The 19,244-nt window shown below is 37.8% G+C and overlaps 1 protein-coding gene across 1 annotated transcript in view; it reads right to left on the bottom strand.

The window, feature by feature from the left end:
* Positions 1-19,244, bottom strand: part of LOC146663594 (protocadherin-15-like) — a 234,345-nt gene that overhangs the window by 61,395 nt on the left and 153,706 nt on the right. Inside the window, exons 24-26 of the mRNA XM_085416436.1 lie at positions 18,720-18,836; positions 16,678-16,818; positions 15,051-15,163 (exon numbers count right to left, since the gene is read on the bottom strand). Of these exons, the coding sequence (XP_085272562.1) occupies positions 15,051-15,163; positions 16,678-16,818; positions 18,720-18,836 (371 nt within the window). The remainder of the gene's footprint in view (positions 1-15,050; positions 15,164-16,677; positions 16,819-18,719; positions 18,837-19,244) is intronic.

Below are 19,244 nucleotides of genomic sequence, written 5' to 3'. Positions count from 1 at the left end.
ATACTGTATGTGACATCAGCTGCTAAATGGCAGAAGGAGATAAATTTGAATCACCACTTTAACACAAGTATACGAAAATACTGAAGTGAAACTAATTTTATAATTTCGTTTTTGGCCTAATTAGAGTTTTTCTGTATGTTTTTTAATATTATATGATAATTTGATTACCTTTGTCAGTCACTCCATGGGAGACTGCCTTTCTCTACACATTATATAACTGAAACATAGCCAACAAATGCTCATAGATTTCACTCTTACAGTATTCTATCATTTATATATTGGTTCAACAGCACAACAAGAGCTTTGTGACATGGCACGTTATCCTGCTGGGAGCAGCCAACAGAAGATGGGTATGCTGTGGTCATAAAAGGAGGGATATGGTCAGCAGCAACACTGTGGCATAGACTGTGGCACTTGGTACTAAGGGGCCCAAAGTGCACCAAAAAATATTGATGTACTGTTGATACAAGGGAGAATAGATCCATGCTTTCATGTTGTTTACACCAGATCCTGACCCTACCATCTGAATGTTGCAGCAGAAATTGAGACTCATGAGACCAGGCAGCATTTTTTCCAATCTTGTGTTGTCCAATTTAGGTGAGTGAGTTTACTGCATTCAAATGGCCTGCACAGTCACCAGATCTCAATCCAAAAGAGCAACCTTTGGGATGCGGTGGAATGGGAGATTTGCTATCTGGATCTGCAACAATTGTGCGATGCTATCATGTCAATACGGACCAAAATCTATAAGAAATGTGTTAAGTGTGTGATATGAAGAACTAAAGTAGTTATGAAGGCAAAGGGGGGTCCAACCTGGCATCTCTAAGGTGTATATCTTTATAAAGTGTCACGTGAGTGTCGAATGCATTGGTAGCACATAGTCAGTATAGAGCAGCAAATGTCCGATACACTGTGCACTTCAAAAGGAGAAACCAACAAATGTTGTAGAAGGATTTGGATAATAGTGGTTTGGGTAATACTTGACGCAGTCTCACAATGTTTCTTTTCCTCCTTGTGCTGATGTTAACACTGGCCCAGAACTACATTTCAGTAACCACAAATATCAAGATCTTTTCAAAATGCAACGTGGAACTTGAAAGAGGCCGGCCTTTCAGGGAATGGCAGACATGCAGTCCAACATTGTCAGCAACAGATTTTCTGTTTAAAGAAACTGTCCAAAATTGGGTTTTTTTTACAGTGAACCCAATTTAACGCTTTCCTTTGATCTGTTGGTCTGGTAATCTGGGTGTCAAAGGCAAGAGAAATTGCCTGCACAAGTGAGAGAAGTGAAATAACCTGGACCCTTTAGAATGACATCAGCCTATTCAAACCTATTCTGACTGTGGCTGCCATCCTTTTCATGAGTTTCATGTGAACCTCTGGTTGGTTTAAGGTCACAGGAAACTGCAGAATTCACAAAGTCATGCCACAATCTCCATTTTAAAAACTTGAAATATTCATATTAGCCTTGCCTTGTAATACTTCGGATACTTCAGGCTCATTTTAGCCCTTAGGTAAACTAAGCAAATTTAGGATTTGGTATGCGTTGTTTGTTTTTTAATAACACTGATGTTTTTATGAGCTGAAACTACGAATTTGCTGCAATATATTAAGCATAAAATCTGAAAGATTACACATGAAAACCATATGTCTTCATATCAACAATATGTGGGTACAGATGTCTACCTGACTGAGTACTGACTGATCTTTAAAGCTAGTAGAATATTTTGATTGGCTGTCTGCCTGCCTATCAGTTAGATCGGATATCTCATTGTCCATCTGCATTGCATTGTTTCTCTGTTTGAATCTTTACCTGCTTGTATACTTCAGTCTGCTTCAGTCTGTCAGCTCATCTGGCACTTTAAAGACTTTTCCGCCTGTATGTTGATCTGTCTGCACGCATGTGCGTCTGCCTTTCTGCCTGTCAACTTCAGTGTGTTTTTGAAACAATGGATTCTGGCAGCATTGTCACTTGTTTTCTCCTTTTTTTCTAACCTCCTCAAACTTTTATGGTTGTATTTCCCCTGTTCTCCCACTCCTCACATTTCCCCCCCTTCACTTTCCATCTCCTACTTTTTCTTTCCATCTGAAACTCACACTCCACCATCTCCCAAACTGCTTCAATGCCACTATCCTCTCCCGACATTATTGTCTGTCCTTCTTATTTCTGTCTCAGTCTTCTTCCTCACCACTATCTCTCTTGCTGTCTCCCAACTGCAAGCAGCAAATAACACCACCGATGCCGTTTTCCATTTGTTGTCTGAGTCGTAAAAGTGCCAAGAGCACAGCATGTGTCTGTGTGCAACAGTAAAACAAGGTAACCTTGAAATGAATGGTTTAGGAAGCTTTGTAGAGCAACATATTAGATGTGCTTTAATGTACATTTTTATACCAGAGAGTACTATGATTTTCGAACAACACTCACACACTGTTTTAACAAGGTTGTATCTTAAAAATGATATTGTTAAGGTGTCACATTTTTGGCTGACTATATTGGCAACACAACCAACACAAGCATTTGCTGATGAATCTGGAAAAGTTTCCATTTAAAAGCTGCAAATGATGAAGCACTAATGCTGTGCTTAAAAGTCTTTTTTACTAAAGCTACAGGTGCTGTACTGCAGATGACTCTAAACTAAACAGGTGGTTGGTGTGTGAGTTTTAGCCATTGTAATTCACAGTGTTACACTTTTGTCCCTTTTGTTTTGGAAGAGTTTAGGTTTAAAAAGTGCGTCATTGGTCCATTTTCTGCCCAGAGGATTGTGATTGTTCAACTACTACTTCATGCCTGATTTTTTGGTACTTTTATTTTCCCTTTCATTTGTGCCCTCTGCTTTGGTGCATTGCTGGATGGGGAAAAGATATATACTGTACATTTTGTTTGCTTTGTGCTTGTCAAAGCAATTTTGAGTCACCGGGATACTGAAATATTAAACCTTGCCTGACCACGAACAGTTTCTATCCCTCAAACTCTACTGTGCATTGGAAATCAATAAAAGAAAACCAAAAATGACTTTTAACACCAAGTGAAACAAAGCAAATTTTGTTTTTTTCACTGACAAGTTTTTCTATTACGATCACTGACGTTTTAATGAAATCATTAGCATGTTGTTCTTGTTAAAGAATAAAAGCAATTAAAATGGCACATAAGTAAACACTGTGTATGGAGGTCACAAAGTCTCATTATCCTGTCAACACGAGTGTTAATTGTTAACTGTTATTTGGTAGATATGTTTCCTTGAAGGGCACCCTAGGTGGTCAGGCAGTGTCATTTTTGAATAGTTACTTTCCACCAGTACAGTCTAACGACTTTATTGCTCATACTTTCTCTTCCTTATCTGACTAGGTTTGTGATAATTCTGTGATAGCTGGAGATTTTAACGGTTATTTTTCTACAACTAAGGACAGATCCCCTCCCAAACAAATTCAAATGTCTACAAGGGCCAAAGCACTTTTAGATACTTGTAACAAACTTGATTTGGTTGATACCTGGCGGACTCTTCACCCTAACGATAAAGAATTTACTTTTTTTTCTGGTGTTCATAGAACAAGTAGTAGAATCGATTTCGTTTTCACCCCCAAACGATCACTGGGAAACATTTTGAGATGTACAATAGGTGATATTATTATATCTGATCATGCGCCGGTTTTTGTTCAGCTAAGTGATCTAAATCCTGTCCCTCGGTCTCATAACTGGAGATTTAACAATTTTTTGATTCACGACCCAAAATTCGAAATATTTTTAACTGATCAGCTTGAACATTTTTTAAAGGATAATGCAACCCCTGAAGTTTCTCCAGGCCTGCTTTGGGACACCCTGAAGGCTTACACCCGTGGGCTGATTATATCATATTCAGCAGGCCTGAAGCGGAAAAATCAGATGGAGCGACGAAAATTAGAACTGGAATTGCATGAACTGCAAGCTAAACATAATGATTCACCTTCAAAGCAATTAAGGAATGAAATTCAGGTGGTTAAAACAGCTTTGGAGGCACTACTGACAAGAAAGGCTGAGAAATCTCTTTTCTTCATGAGGCAGAAGTTATAAGAGTTTGCTAATAAACCTAACCGCTATCTGGCCAATCTTCTTCATAATAAGGGTGCTGGTTGTAATATCCCATGAGTTAGAGACTCATCTGGTTTATCTAAATATGACAATATAATTATTAATGATACTTTTAAAGCTTTTTATAAGCAGTTATATACCTCCCAGTTTAAATCCACCACTTCTTCTTAGGACTAAACTTACCTAAAGTTACTGAAATCCAAAGGGATGATTTATGTAAACCTATAAAGCAAAGCGAAATTTTGAAAGTTATTCAGATGCTTCCAAATAACAAAGCTCCGGTTCCGGACGGGTTCTCGGGGGAATTTTTTAAGAAATTCAGTAAGATTCTAACTTCCCCACTGTATAAGATGCTTCTGTCCTCTTTTGAGGCAGGCACTCTTCCACCCCCTCCTTAATGGAGGCTAATATTTCTCTAATTTTGAAGAAGGGGAAACCTCCTGAAGAATGCGCTTCCTATAGGCCTATATCTGTTTTAAATCTTGATTTGAAGATACTTGCCAAGGTCCTAGCTATACGTCTTGAGCCAATACTACCTTCGATCGTTAAGAATGATCAAACTGGTTTTATACGGGGCGGTATTCCGCACATAGCGTGAGGCGTCTACTTAACATTATTCAGCACTCATCTTTGTTTAACCCCGAGGCTCTTTCTTCTTTTCACACTTGAAGAATTTGGTTTAGGTGACAACTTTGTTAAATGGATCCAGATCCTTTATACTTCCCCTCTTTCGGCAGTAATTACCAATGGTCATAGCCCTTTGTTATTCGCCCTAGCTATGGAACCCCTTGCCACAGCCATTAGGAAGGATGCTGCTATTGAAGGACTCTGTTTGAACAATTCTCAACATAAGATTTCACTTTATGCAGATGACGTTTTAATTTTCCTAAATTCTCCTGCTCACTCAATTCCTAGATTAGTTTTGTTAATTTCCCAATACGGCTCCTTCTCAGGCTACAAGATCAATTTTTCTAAAAGTGAGGCTATGCCCCTCTCTGTTATAAATGAGGTTGATCCAAACATTTCTCAGCCTTTTCGTTGGTCTCCATGAAATGTATAGTCTGAACTACACCCCTTTAATTCAGACCATCAATCGCGATTTGGATAGATGGTGCAGCCTCCCTCTGCCTCTTTTAGGTCGTATTCATTTGGTCAAGATGAATATCCTCCCTCGTCTCTTGTATTTATTCCAGATGTTACCGCTTGCTCTGTCCAAAAAAGTTTTGTCAAAATTAAATGGTTCAATTATCTCCTTTATATGGCGTAAGAAAAGACCTAGATTGAGATACAGTTTTCTGTGTTTGCCTGTTCAGAAAGGCGGTCTTGTCGCTCCCTCCTTCCCACAATCCCTCTTGGCCGTTGCGGAACCTGCTATATATTTCCTCAGGTAAAGCCACAGTTCTAACACAAGATAATATGGTGTTAAAGAATATGCTCACTATTTGGCACAAAGTCAGGCGCCTGGAAGGATATTATAATTGTTTCCTATTCATGAAAACCCTGACTTCTTACCTGGTCTTCAGGCTGGTTTTGGAGACTGGTCTCAAAAAGGGATTAATACAGTGGGTGATCTTGTTCATGAGAACTCTCTTCTTACTTTTAATCAACTGAAAAGCAAGTTTGGTCTGACCAATAAGGATTTTTTGAAGTACTTTCAGGTAAAGCACTATATTACTTCTAAATTGAAGGATTTTAATGGAGGGTTTGGTCTTTCTCCTATAGAATCACTCATGGTAAAAACTACCCAACTAAAATGTATCACTAAAAAGATTTATAACATTCTGTCTGATCTTAGAATGGATAACTCTAACAAAATCAAGGGCCAATGGGAATCAGATGTAGGCGCCATAGATGCTGAAGCTTGGGATGAGTTGTGTTGTCTTACTTTTAAAGCCTTGGCATCTAATTCTATTTGGGAAAGACAGTTTAAACTTATAAATAGGCTTTATATTACACCTGAGAAGAGGCACATAATGTTTGCAACTTTGCCTAATCTCTGCAACAAATGTCAGTCTGCTGTTGGTTCCTTTTTTCATTGTCTGTGGGGCTGCCCTGTTATTCTACAGTTTTGGAGATCACTAATAGATACGCTATGTATTATATTTAATTGCCGACTGCATCTGGGTCCAAGGACTTGCTTGTTAGGACTAAATGATGAGCTACCTGCCGGCTTTCGCAGCAAAGATCTCCTTCACATACTGCTACACTACGCTCGAAAGTGCATTATGGTACTGTGGATTTCTGATAAGTCAACTGATCTGTCAACCAGTGGCTACAGTCTGTGATATGTATTGTGCCAATGGAAGCCTTCTCTACGGCACTTACGGACAAACCTTTCCTTTTCTATCGCACATGGGACCCTTTATTGGCCCTTCTGGACACTCCTTCTGCTCATAGGTTGAAATCGGGCTTACAGGATGTAGCCTGGCAACAAAGGGACAATTGTTAACCTTTTTCATTGTCTATTACTATTGCTGTTGGGTTATTCTTTCTACCTCCCAGGTCCTGCTATACATGTAGATGCATCTTTGTCCTGTATATGTATATGCTGGTGACTGCTGTTTTCCTGCTTTGCAAGTAAAAGTTCAATAAAAAAAAAAAGAGAGAGACTTTTTATTTGATTACATTTTATATGATGGTTATGCAGAAAAAGTAGAATTGGGCTGAAAGATCTATTGCTTTATGACCTATTCATGTTGTGTATCTCATGTTTTTAAAGAGTAACTAAGTAACTAATTACTTGTGAAAATAAGTGATCAGTAAAGTAACGGGATTACTTTTTTGGAGAAGTAACCAGTAATTAGTTACTCATTACTTTTTTTAAGTAACTTGACCAACACTGTCCAGATGAACAGAATCAACTTTTTGGGAAGGTTCCAAGTAAAGCTTCAACATGCAACAAGAAGAAATGGGAGTGAGACGAAACATTTTCATGAGCGTGCAGTTTATTGAAAACAACGCTTAAACTGAAACAGGCTACACATCCATTTCTTCTTGTTGCATGTTGAAGCTCTACTTGGAACCTTGTTAAGATCCAACCACGCAAAATATGATTTTTTCCCATTTTTCAAGTGGTCTTAAACTTTTGATTGGGACCGTATATGTATATTTTAGCTTAATTTTTTACAAAACACTTTAAGATGTTTTTAAAGGAGTAAAATCGGATGAGGGAGAAATGAACATTATGTAGGAGTAGGTAAGGATTTTCATTTTTTGGTGTTAACAGATAAAAACCTTTACCTCTGGTCAGGGACAAGGACTGGACTGAACACAAGGAAGGTTAAAAACAACAACAAAAAAAACAGCGAATGTCCAAAGAAAAAAATTGGAAAAACATTAGGAAAGCCTGAAGAACTGTTGCTCAAGAAAACTTTGCAGGAAAGTCTGGCTCCATGGAATCAAAAGATAGAAAGAAATGTGAGGTGGCTCAAAGCTTTCACACACTACTTTATAGTATTAGACTGTGTTTGCTTTGTTTATTGTAAAATCTGAGTTACAATTTCATCATTGTTCGTCCGCCGTTGCACAACCCTGTAAACAATAAAACATTTAGCACGACCGACGATGTTTGTAAACCTAATGATTTCTAAGGCTTAACTATTGCACACCCCAGTGCTTAATTTTTCATGCAGAAGAGCTGTTTGAAATGGTCAAAGAGAAAAAGCTGTATAAATATTTAAACTCGAGTCCAAAGGAGAATACCTATTTTGAGCATTGCATTCGACAATGAATCATGAAGCAACTTGCAAAACCACAAATGCCGTCCTGAAAATTTTAACTTGTATGAAAGATACAGAAATAGAGTTTGATTAATTTCCATTCAGATTGTCAGCTCTACAAAGAAAAGCATAAAAAAACTCGACTGTCTGTATTCTGCAGCTGCATCTATTATGTGAAGAGGGACCGAGGAGGAGCAGAAAAAAGAATCTCTTCTTCTGACCGCAAGATTAAAGCTTTAGTCATGATGCTGTAACACTCGATCAATTTACCGAAGGTTGCTGAACTCTATGGCGTCTGCAAGAACTTCAACAAGACAGCTCTTTGATTCTTGAACACGCAGCGTCCTATGCATCTGTTTTGACAAGCTGACAAAAACAGCCTGACTGAGTTGCTTGCCATTGTCTAGTGTCTCATCTCCATCACTGTAAAGACGTTCACTGAAGAAAGTGAAACATCCGTGTCATTTAGTTGAATTGAATTGATCGGGATTTCTGGTTTGAAACTGTTTATTTCACTATACCTCAAATTAAAAGTAAACATTTAATGCACTGCAAAAACTTTTCTGGAGACAAACTGTTCAAAAACTGGAGACACAACCAAAGAAAATGTCTGAGTCTGTAGTCTCAGTGTCAAGCTCTAAGCACTGGATCAGCCAAAGAGACGTGTGAGCATAGATAGCTTATACAGTATGTATTCGGATACACTTCAGGGAAGTATAAAGAATTTATATTAAACTATACTGGAAAGGAAGAGACTTTAATTTGAGAAAAAATCTGTCATATTCATTTTATTTAAGTAGCTGTGTTTGCATAGTGTTAGAAATGTTGTTAATGTTAATGGCTGTTACATTACCAATCCAACACGTTCTCATTCCCAAATATTTTATGCTATTACGATTTTACCTTAAAAAAATCATCTTTTTGCAAAACCAAAGCTTTTGTTTGTGAATTTTAAGGAAAAAAATAGATTTTTATGAAGTGTTATTAATGTATGTTTGAATCAGACAATAAGAAACCAATTTTCCATTATGTGCAAGTAGAAATTGTATTTTATTACACTGACTAAAGTAGAAGTTGAAAGAACTTCCTTGTAAAAAAAAATGTGAGTGCTTCAATTAACTATTAAAAGAACAAATTAACTTGGAACTCACTCAAACTATCAGGTTTTACCAAAGTGAAAAAAAGATTTAAGGCAGAGGTCCCCAATCCCAGTCCACCCTGGGTCAACACACCTAAATCACATGATTAGTTCATTACCAGGCCTCTGGAGAACTTCAAGACATGTTGAGAAGGTAATTTATCCATTTAAATCAGCTGTGGTGGATCAAGGACACACCTAAAACCTGCCCTCGTGGACTGGGATCGGGGACCCCTGATTTAAGGTCTTTAGAATAAATTATCTTTTGAGTTTGTTTCAATCTACATTTATGATTCTGGAAAGATAAATATTTTTGACTTATTTTAAATACAAATTTACACTTTCAGTCAAATTTGAATAGTCTGAGTAAAACTAACACATTTAGCTGTAATAAATTAGAGTCATTTTTTAAGTCGGTTCAAAGTACATTTTTTCCGTATAAGATAAAGCAACATGCAGCCATTTTGATCAATTTTTTAAAAATTAAAAACTAAGCTTTGATGTTTAGAGGCATTTAAGCTCTCATATGTGTCTCCCTACTTTCTAATTGGATTCGTTAGCAAGCGAGCTATGAGGCATTTAGATGGCATGGAGGTGGGGGTGGGGGGGCTGAACCTACAGATGCACAATTGAGTGCATGGACACACACATGACTGCACACACATATACAAGCAGATGAGTGGAGGGCTTTTAATAATCTTTGAAAAGCTAATATTTTCTTTCTGTTCACTTAGCCTCATGCTGATAATTGCCACTGGGTGCTGATAACTATTCATGTGTACATGATACCGACTGCATACTAATTCTGCAGGTGCAAGGTTGGCACTACGTCCAGAAAAAGAGGGGAAGGGGAGAATTTCTCCTCGCAATTCTACACTCAGTGGCTACAACGATTTAACAAACTTCCTCTTTGGCTCATTAAAGGTTTTATTAGATGAAGGAGGAAGAATCAGCAGACAGTGCCAAAGCTTTACTTGTTTTTGGTCTTAATATACTGCGAGCAAGTGTGGATCTGCAGCTGTATTTTTAATACACCCCTTCAGAGAAACCTTGTGTCATCCAGAAAAACAATGAAGACATTGTTTTCATTTTTTTTCATAATTCACTTTTTCAAAATACAGTGAAAATTCAACTCTAGTTTCTGATGTTATTAAATAAGAAGACATCATTTCAATGAAAACTACATATCTTTGGTTAGCTATGCTGAAAAACTGCATTATGTGTAAGCATTTTGAACTCTTCTGAATATTTGTTTTGAACAGTTCCAAACGAGAAGCCCAGCGTTATTTATGGTTCTAGCTTATTGAGAGTATAAAAGGTTTAAGTTCTGACCTTTTCAGTACACATATACATATACATACTCCTGGGGGTGAAACTGTGGGCTACAAGTCCCGTATTGCTCACCCAGTATGGATTTAACCAACCTACATGGCCCTTGAAGCAGTTTGCTGAGAACTGAACTGAGACATATATTACCGAGGCTTTTACAGCTGCATTTTTACCATACATTTTTTGCACATATGTGACCCAGCACAGGAACAGCTGGGCAAAGACACAGAAAGACAAACAAATCTCAATTGTGCACATAAACAAGCAAGTAATGACAGAATCAAGAACAAGAGGACACTCCACTATTTCCTGTGTTTGTTGTCTTAACTTCGTTGTCTGCAAATACAACCCCAACTCCAAAGGAAATTTGTCAGGCTGTGTGAAATCAATTAAAGTGGCACACCTCTTCAAACAACATCTCAAAAATGTAATTTATGGAATATTTTCTGGTGCATAAACACACTATTTTGCACCAGATCTTTGTCCAGCAAATCACTTGGCTATGATGTGAAAACTGCTCGGCAAAGCCACATTGTTGGTAACAGCAATGCCCCCCCTCAGTGATGATACTAATAATGCTCTTTTGGCTGATGGTTACTTATAAAGCTAGTGGAGTTTTTATAAGTTTTTATCAGTTTAATAATGTACAAACATGATGCAGGTGAATATTTCTCTATTTGCATGTTTTCTGAATGCATTTAACCCATCTGGAGCGCAGAATGGACAAACTTTGAACAAATTGCGCAAATTGCGTTGACAGAGACATTTCATGGATTTTGAGTCATTCTGCGCTCCAGATGGGTTAATTGCGTAAAAGATTTTAATCACGTTAATGCGTTACCGTTGACAGCCCTGATAGAAAATAAACAAAGATAGACAAGTTACATATCAATATGGAACTTTTACATTTTAGGAAGCAAGTACACCATAAATAACAGTTTTGGACTTTAACATTGTTTTCGGATGTTGTGTCACATAAACCGATGCCATTAAACTGATTCTTTTATATTTTTTGTCTTGTATTTATTAAGCCTAAACAGGACTGCACACCAAAAACAGGAAATTCACTGAAAGCTCCTTAATGCATGTTCAGTGCACTGATACTACAAGTCAAATTTTATGATCCCCTACAGTATAAGAATGTAAATTGATGCACAGGGTTTTCTACAAGTCTCAAATGAAAGACAACTGGACCAAATCAAACAAATACTCCATGTTGGGGGGAAAAGAGGAAATTTCAACAAGTCACTTTTAACAGCGCTACTCTCTTTTTCATTACAGGAATCAATATTACTAATTCAGACTCGGCCATGGCTGGAAGCTGGTCTGCTGAAACCATGTGAAATCATTAAGCTGCATTAGCTAGCTCTCAAAATCACACTGGTACAATGGTAAGCTTTTATTCTATAAAGCTGGGATAATTAATTCAAAGCTGGTACAGTGTACACTGTGTGAATACGACAAGGAATTGCAACAACACACACGCACGCACACACACCATGCTGTCTTTTACACACAAACACATTGAAATACTGTACATAGTAAACATGCACAGACACATTCAAAGACAGACGCGCAAGAAGGGACTTTAATGTGCACGAACAACAATGTGTGGATGCATGCAAATACTGTGAACTGTGTGATGATTAACAAATACAGAAAAATACTAAAAAGTGCACGCTCACACAGACACGTGCACGCTCTTTTAGCTGGAAGCTATGTTACATATTCATAAATGCAGTATTATATGACATCTCTCTCTCTTGCCTCCAACCCTTTCCCCTAAAAATAGACAAGAGCTTTACTCTGCGTGAAAGACAAACCTTGACGTCTTGAAATGTGATCTGTACAAGTAAGACGTGTGTTGGATTTGACACGTTAATGTTGCAATTACAATGTTCTGAAACATTTAGCCGCAAACTCGCGGTAGCCGGTGTTTGAATAAAGAGAGATAAGGGCTTTGAAGTGAGTTTTAATGTCAATATAGATATACTTTTACAAAATCAGTATCAAAGGTTTGATTTTTTTTTTCAAGTGCTGAATATTGAGGTGTCAGAGACAGCTGGTATTGTCAGCCACTTGAAAAGTGAGTTGTATCGCTGCAACTGCCTACACATATTCTGCATAGAAAAATATGGATCGCTTTGAGATATGATGAAGGCAGACGAAGAAACTAAAATGAAAAGAAAATCTGCAAGAGTGAATAAAAGAATAATACGAAGTATTACTCTCCTTCGCACTGCCAAGCGTTAACAGAAAGTCCAGCGACGTGAAAATATTTGAAACACTTAGAAAAATATGATGTTTAAAAGCATCTTCTCCTGCAATTTTCACTTTTCCAGTCTGATGTCTTCGATATTGTGTCTGACAGCCAGCATAACAAAGGAGCAAATGGAAAGAGAGCAATTCATTCACTCTAACATCAATGAGGGGACATAGAACGGGGCTGATAAAAACCAGGATAACGGAGAACAATTTTTATGAGGAATAGTTAGAAAGAATGACAGATCAAAATAGAGGAAAAAAAAGGATAATAGGTAGACATTATGGGACAATACCACAGCCAATTGCGGAAAAGAAAACCTGAGGTGACACCATGACCTCACAAAACGAGCACCGACTGAAAGAGTTGTGGTGACAACTTGAGAATGAGTGTGTATTTGTGTCTGCTGATGAGGTAAGGGCATTGATCGGCCGGGTTCTCTTGGGTTTCGCTTGACAGAGTGAATGAAAAATTGCTGTCTTAAAAAATATATTTACTCTTTGCTTCTTTTAAATCTCCTGTGCAGAGACATTTAAACTCACACTTTATTAGGTAGAACTTGCAGGTACAGGGGTTGGACCTCTGACTACCTTAATTCCTTGTGGCATACGTTCAACAAAGTTGGAAACATTCCTCAGAGATTTTGGTCCATGCTGAACTGACATCAACACGCAGTCTGTGGATATTCATCATGTGAATGTCCACCTGCTCCACCGCATCCCAAAGGTGCTCTACTCCTGCTCTACACAGGATTGACATCTGGTGACTGTGGAGGTCATTTAAATGCAATGAACTTGCATTTGATTGGCTGAGTAAATAGTTGTGTTAATGAGCAGTTAAACAGGTGCACTTAATAAAGTGGCCAGTTAGAGTATGTAGCTCTATAATCAAAGGAGATGGATTACACACTTTATTGAGACAAAATTACATACTGTTGCTTTATGACTTGAATATGAGTCAATATTTTGACACAATGTAATTTAAAAACGGTGTAAGGTTGATTCTTTTACAGACTCTTGTGGATGAGTTTTGTCCTTTAGCTGATGACAAAATTACTGTTATCAAACACATAACACTGCTCCTCAAAGATGAAACAGGCATGCTCTGTGGTAGTTAATTATAGTGTGTGGCTTAGTGTTGTTGCAAAACAGGTGAGTGTAAGCAGCTTTTGCAGAATTCATAGAAATACAAGTGCGGAAAGCTCACCTTTATATGTTGATGCCGATATGCATATTTGTTTTGGCAAGATAAATTTTGCCAAATTTGTTCAAGTTATTGTGAAGAATTTCAGCACAGTGAAGCACATCACTTCACTTCTAATCAAAACTGAATTATAGCAGCAAACATCAATCATGCTGTTCAGATTTAGCACCTTCTGTGTTATTATGTGGCAGAACATCTGAGTTGAGAAAACAGTCACCAGAAAAGCTTCCTGATGCTCTACAATATTATTTTTCAGGAATATATCATTCATGGATGGATGGATGGATGGATGGATAGAGGTCCATGCTGAAATGTGGCTGAACCTTACTAAGCACTTTGGATTTTAATCTGTCAGGGAAAATTAATTCAGTTCTCCACCTTATAGTTTTTCTTTCCTATATTCTAATCACCCGTTAAATTAATTCACTTCATTAATTTGCCAAACAAGAAACAAATTGTTCATCTTACTTGGGAGGCACAACAGAGTGCCATCCAGCATTTCTTATGTTTTTATTCAGCTAACTGTGAGAAACTGAGATGTGTGCCTGCCTCTTGCTCCACAGGAATACAACCTTTGCAATAATTCTCTTCCTGGAGGGAGGGAGTATGTAATTGGTTCTGTTTGTTTGTCTATCTGTCTGTTTTTGTTAGTAGTCTAGCGTCCGCAGTATTCAAGATATCATTTTCAAATTTTGTGTGATGGTAGATGTGGTGGAGGTGTGGCTCAGCTGCAGAGGAGGGGTGGTGCAGTGAGCTCAATGCTAGACTTTGGGGAATATGAATACCTAAAGGTTGGCTAAGCAGCTGATTTTGAACCTTCATTGTTAGCACTCAAGGTCAAAGCTGAGTTTAAAAAAAATACATGCAGCCATATTGAGTAAATATATTGCGATTATTGCTTTGCAACAATTCCACTAATAAAAAACAACACTAGTACTTACTTGGGTCGGCTCTGCTTGACTCGACTCGGTTTTTAGAGTTTTACATTAGGTGATAGTACCTGGTACCAGATACTTTTTTCTACTCGTCTGGGATTCCCAGTGATGCGATCCGAAAATGTGACGAGAACAGACGTCATGACTCATGTGATCAGCTCTCATGAAAATCAAAACAAAAATGTTTTTTTTGAAACCTGGCAACAAGGGAAATGGCTGCACAAAAGCAACATTGCGGTCCTCAAGTCTGACAAAAGCTATACTAATCCATTGTTTTGGTATTGGTGTCACATACTAGTGACGCCATTTACCAGCCTGATGTCATCATACTGTATTGTAAGAAAAAAAGGCTGACGTTTAATTTAAACAATGGTAATGTGTATGTATGTGCACATACCTGTATTCTTCACGGGTGAAGACAGGGATAACAGAGGGCTGAAGGACTGTGATCTCTACCAGAGTTGTATTCTTCATTACAGGCTCACCATGATCGTATGCCACCACCACCAGCTGTCAAACAAATATAGACAAAGCCAGAACATCACCACGCCATTGATACCCACGCCCCTGCGAGATGGCTGTCTGATGCCGCCGCCGCTCTCATTTACGCTCGCTAAATGGGATGTAGCCAATGCGTGACAGCCCCGCAATAAACCAGAATAAATTGTACTTTTCTCTTCCTGCACATGATTCAGATGGGATTTGAAGAACAGAGAGGGTGTGTATCCCACTGGTGTGCTTGACTTTTCCTGCCTCGGCTTTTATTCTTCATTTAATTGGGGGGCTAACTGCTGTTAACCAGGCCCAAAGGATTCCTAATGAGGGCCAACCTTAAATATCAACACACTGAAATATTGTGTTTCCTTCATCTCCTTTAGTCAGGTGAACGCTACAGCTCATGCATCCTGTTTTATATTCATACAGTAACTAGTGTTTTAAATAGGAAACAGCTACACGCATAAATAACTCTTTAGCAGTTGGGAACTTGCGACATGTGATAGTTAAGTGGCTTGCTGATTCTCATCACAACTATTTTTTCCTTCCGACTGAGGATTTCAATTGGTTTCTTTGCACAATTGCTTACGCACGCTGAATTGCCCACCAAATTCATTTTTTTTAATGCTGTGGTGTCTTTAGGCGAGCGAGTTGGGTAGTAATTAGCTGCACATCATTTAAACCGTCTTTACTGTGTCTTTACTGTGTACGAGAACATTAGACAAGGTTTATCTCAGTCATAAGCCAAATCTTGTACTCAGTTTTGGACTAGTTCATTTTGTTTGAGTTATTGGAGCAAACAAGGTAGAATTAGTCCCTTGAGCGATATCTTCAGAGGATGCTGAATCCTTGTTGTGTTAATTAAAGCCCAATGAAAAGATGAAATTAGCAAGGCCCATTGAGGAATACAGCTGGTGAGAAGGTAGATTTGAAACTAATAAGCTGCTGCAATATATTTTGTAGAGTGGATAGGGAATTGTTCAGAGTTCCCTGTTCATAAGAATTACATGTAAGCAAATCAAATCTGGAATTAGTAATCTAATCATTCTGACTTATTTTGTATGATGTCGTTCCACGCCCCCACCTACTGAATACCAGAATCCAGACGATAAAGCCAAAAGAAGGTCACCAGGATAAATGTTATCTAAATAACAACCGCTGTTATGTAAGATGATGCAATTAAACACTCACTACGCAATGGCTACATTTAATGAAATATAGGCATTATTGAATAAGACCGAGTGGGCCGTGACTTCACAAATGTAAAACCTGGTTTCAGGGTTTTAACAAAAAATACTGCAAAAGACTTGTAATGATGGGTTTGATGTAGCAGCAGTTCAGTACAGTTACATCCATAATTTGAAGATGAAGATGCAATATTTGTAGTTTTGCCTCTATACACCACAGTCGATTTTAAATAAAACAATGAAGATGACTCAAGTGCAAAGTTGAGTCATCTTCATTGTGTTTTACCAAAAAAAAAAAGAAAGAAAAATTGATTTTTAAAAAAGACGTCTGTGCACACTTACGCTGAACTTCATGTTCGGCTCCTCGTTCAGGTTCACTCTGGTAACCACACGTCCGGTCTGTTCTTCTACGCCAAATATACTGGCTGAGTATGGATACGCCTCCTGGTCCACCTTATAACGTACTAAACCTGCTGGAGTACCCTATGATGACAACAGAATAATATCCATTTTAAACATTAAAATAAAAAATAAAAAACTTGAAGTTGATTAAACAAAAAACTATAGGATGAAATGCCTCATGCATGGTTTCTGGAAAACCATTTCTTTCTTTCTAATATCTTCTGAACTGTAATTAAATAGTGTGGTGATGGCTATGTAATGAGTTTTGCAGTATTTAATATCTAAAGCAATTAGCAGGGATCCAAATGTTAAGTCTCTATATAGAAATAATTGTGAGCGTTATAAGACATATCATTACTTTAAATAAATGCGGTTCAAATGGTCGTGAATTAACCTCTTAACTGTTGCTGATAATGAGCAGCCATAAGTTACTATGACTGATTTGACACAAAATGTCAGGAAATACATACATTTACATTGTAATATCCACATATTTTAAGAAAATACTCCGTATTCTTTAATGAGCTGTGCCATTCTGAGGAGGAAAAATAAACACACCAACAAATTAGACCTCTGCGTTTAAAGCTTTCCTTGAACTTTAAAAATACGCGCTGACAATGTGATAAAACTGGTGCTTTTGCTAGTTTATTTTCAGAAAGGAACAACATTTACAGCAACAAAAGTTGGTCCTTTGGCTAAAAGTCATACAGTATATCTGCCCTCTGTTTATTCTCAGGGGACGAAAGGTTCTTGCTACATGTCTTGCTTGTCATACACACTTTATTCACTTTATCTCCCTTAAGGCTGTAAATCCACCAGCGAAAAAACAACAATGACAAGTCCGCTAAGGTCATATTTTCACACTGAAACGCTGAAAGAGTAAGGGCAACGGGGGAAGTTAAAGAGAAACTCCAGACAGACAAAATAGATATTTTTAATTATGTAAACAGCCATTTTTCAATCCAGCCATCAAACGGTCTAATCTGAGTTCACTTTTGCAGAAGCACTGCTGTTGCGAGCAGTATTTCAGCAACTGTCTACATTGATGTAACACTTTCTTGCACAACAGCTCAGAGTGAGTCAGCAAAACCCGATGCTGATAAATTCTTGAAAGTATTTGTACTTTCGAGGGATACTTTAGATCTGGAGGGTATAAATGGAAATTACACAGAGATATATGAATATTATAGGCTCCAGCGCTCAAACAAGGTGCTATTTAGTACCTTTGTTGAGCACCGGGGAGGTCCTTTATAGCATGTAGCCTGGACTTTATAATGTTGTTTTTGACCCAAGAGAATTTCTCATGCTTAAATCTAAAGTATGAAGCAATTCAGCTGACACAGGAAGCAGCATGCGAAACAGTGAAAGGAAAGCGGTGCTTTAAAGAGGCTTATGTGAGAACATTGCTGGTGTAGAAGATCCTGCATGAAGAAGGAGGAAGGAAAAATAAGCTCATGGCATCTTGAGCAGTAATGCAAAATAAAAGCACTCCCAGTGCTTTTTCATAAACACCTGTTTTGTGAATTAAACGCATCAGCTGGTTTATTTTTCTTTCTAATATTTTTAAAAAAGTGATTTTCCCAGTGTCGCTGCATGATTCAATGAAGCCTCGTGAGGTATTCTCACATACTGCCGATTATGAGAATTCTGTATGAGCATGTTATCACCTTATTAACCTACAGTTACATAAATCAGACTCACATAAAACAGCTAAACCTCGTTTTACAACAACCAGAATAAAGCAGTCTACATAACAAGGATGCTCAGCATTAAATGTTCTCTTGAGATTTCACCTTGTGACACACTGAGGTATAAAAAAAAATAAATACTCCACTAGAGAAAGAAGTGAAAATGTGTTAAAAACACACCTACACACACACTGACTGAAGACAAGCACCATTATCTTGCATCATTCCAGTACACAATTTGAGGAGCAGGCTGTGAAACAGTTTGATTGAATAGCTGCATCTGATAATGCTCACCGCAGGGTCAGAGTCATTGGCCATCACTGTGGTTACGATGGTTCCCTTGACAGCATTAGGGGCAACCATGCCTCGGTACACTGACTGGCTGAATACTGGAGAAAAGTCATTCATGTCCTGGAGAGAGATTTAACACAAACACAGAGATGGTACGGCATTAGCATTTTTAAAATACACTGCACCAAAATGCTTTTTGTTTCCTTGAAGTTCCTGAAATGTTGAAAATTTTAATAACAGCAAATTACTGTAGCAGTTTTGTCATAGGAATATATATATATGAACAGTAGTGCATATAATCTATTGCTTATGCTGAGTTTATTTTATTTCTTTGGCTTGGATTCTAATTTATCTCTGAATAGAACAAATGCTGTAGTGAGTAGAATAAATGGGGTGTTCATGAAAACCTGTGGGGCTTTAATCACAGCAGGCGTCAGCAGTACTGGAAAACATCAGCAAGGGTGAAAGTGAGGACACCACAAAACAATTGTGCTTTTAATTTTCCATTGGCTGGTTAAATGATGGATT

The sequence above is a fragment of the Rhamphochromis longiceps genome, linkage group LG8 (genome assembly GCF_057381845.1).
Source record: "Rhamphochromis longiceps isolate RC_006_pf linkage group LG8, R_longiceps_female_GT1.1, whole genome shotgun sequence".
NCBI lineage: Eukaryota > Metazoa > Chordata > Actinopteri > Cichliformes > Cichlidae > Rhamphochromis > Rhamphochromis longiceps.
The sequence above is the reverse complement of the archived record's forward strand: the minus strand, read 5'-3'. Positions and strand labels throughout refer to the sequence as shown.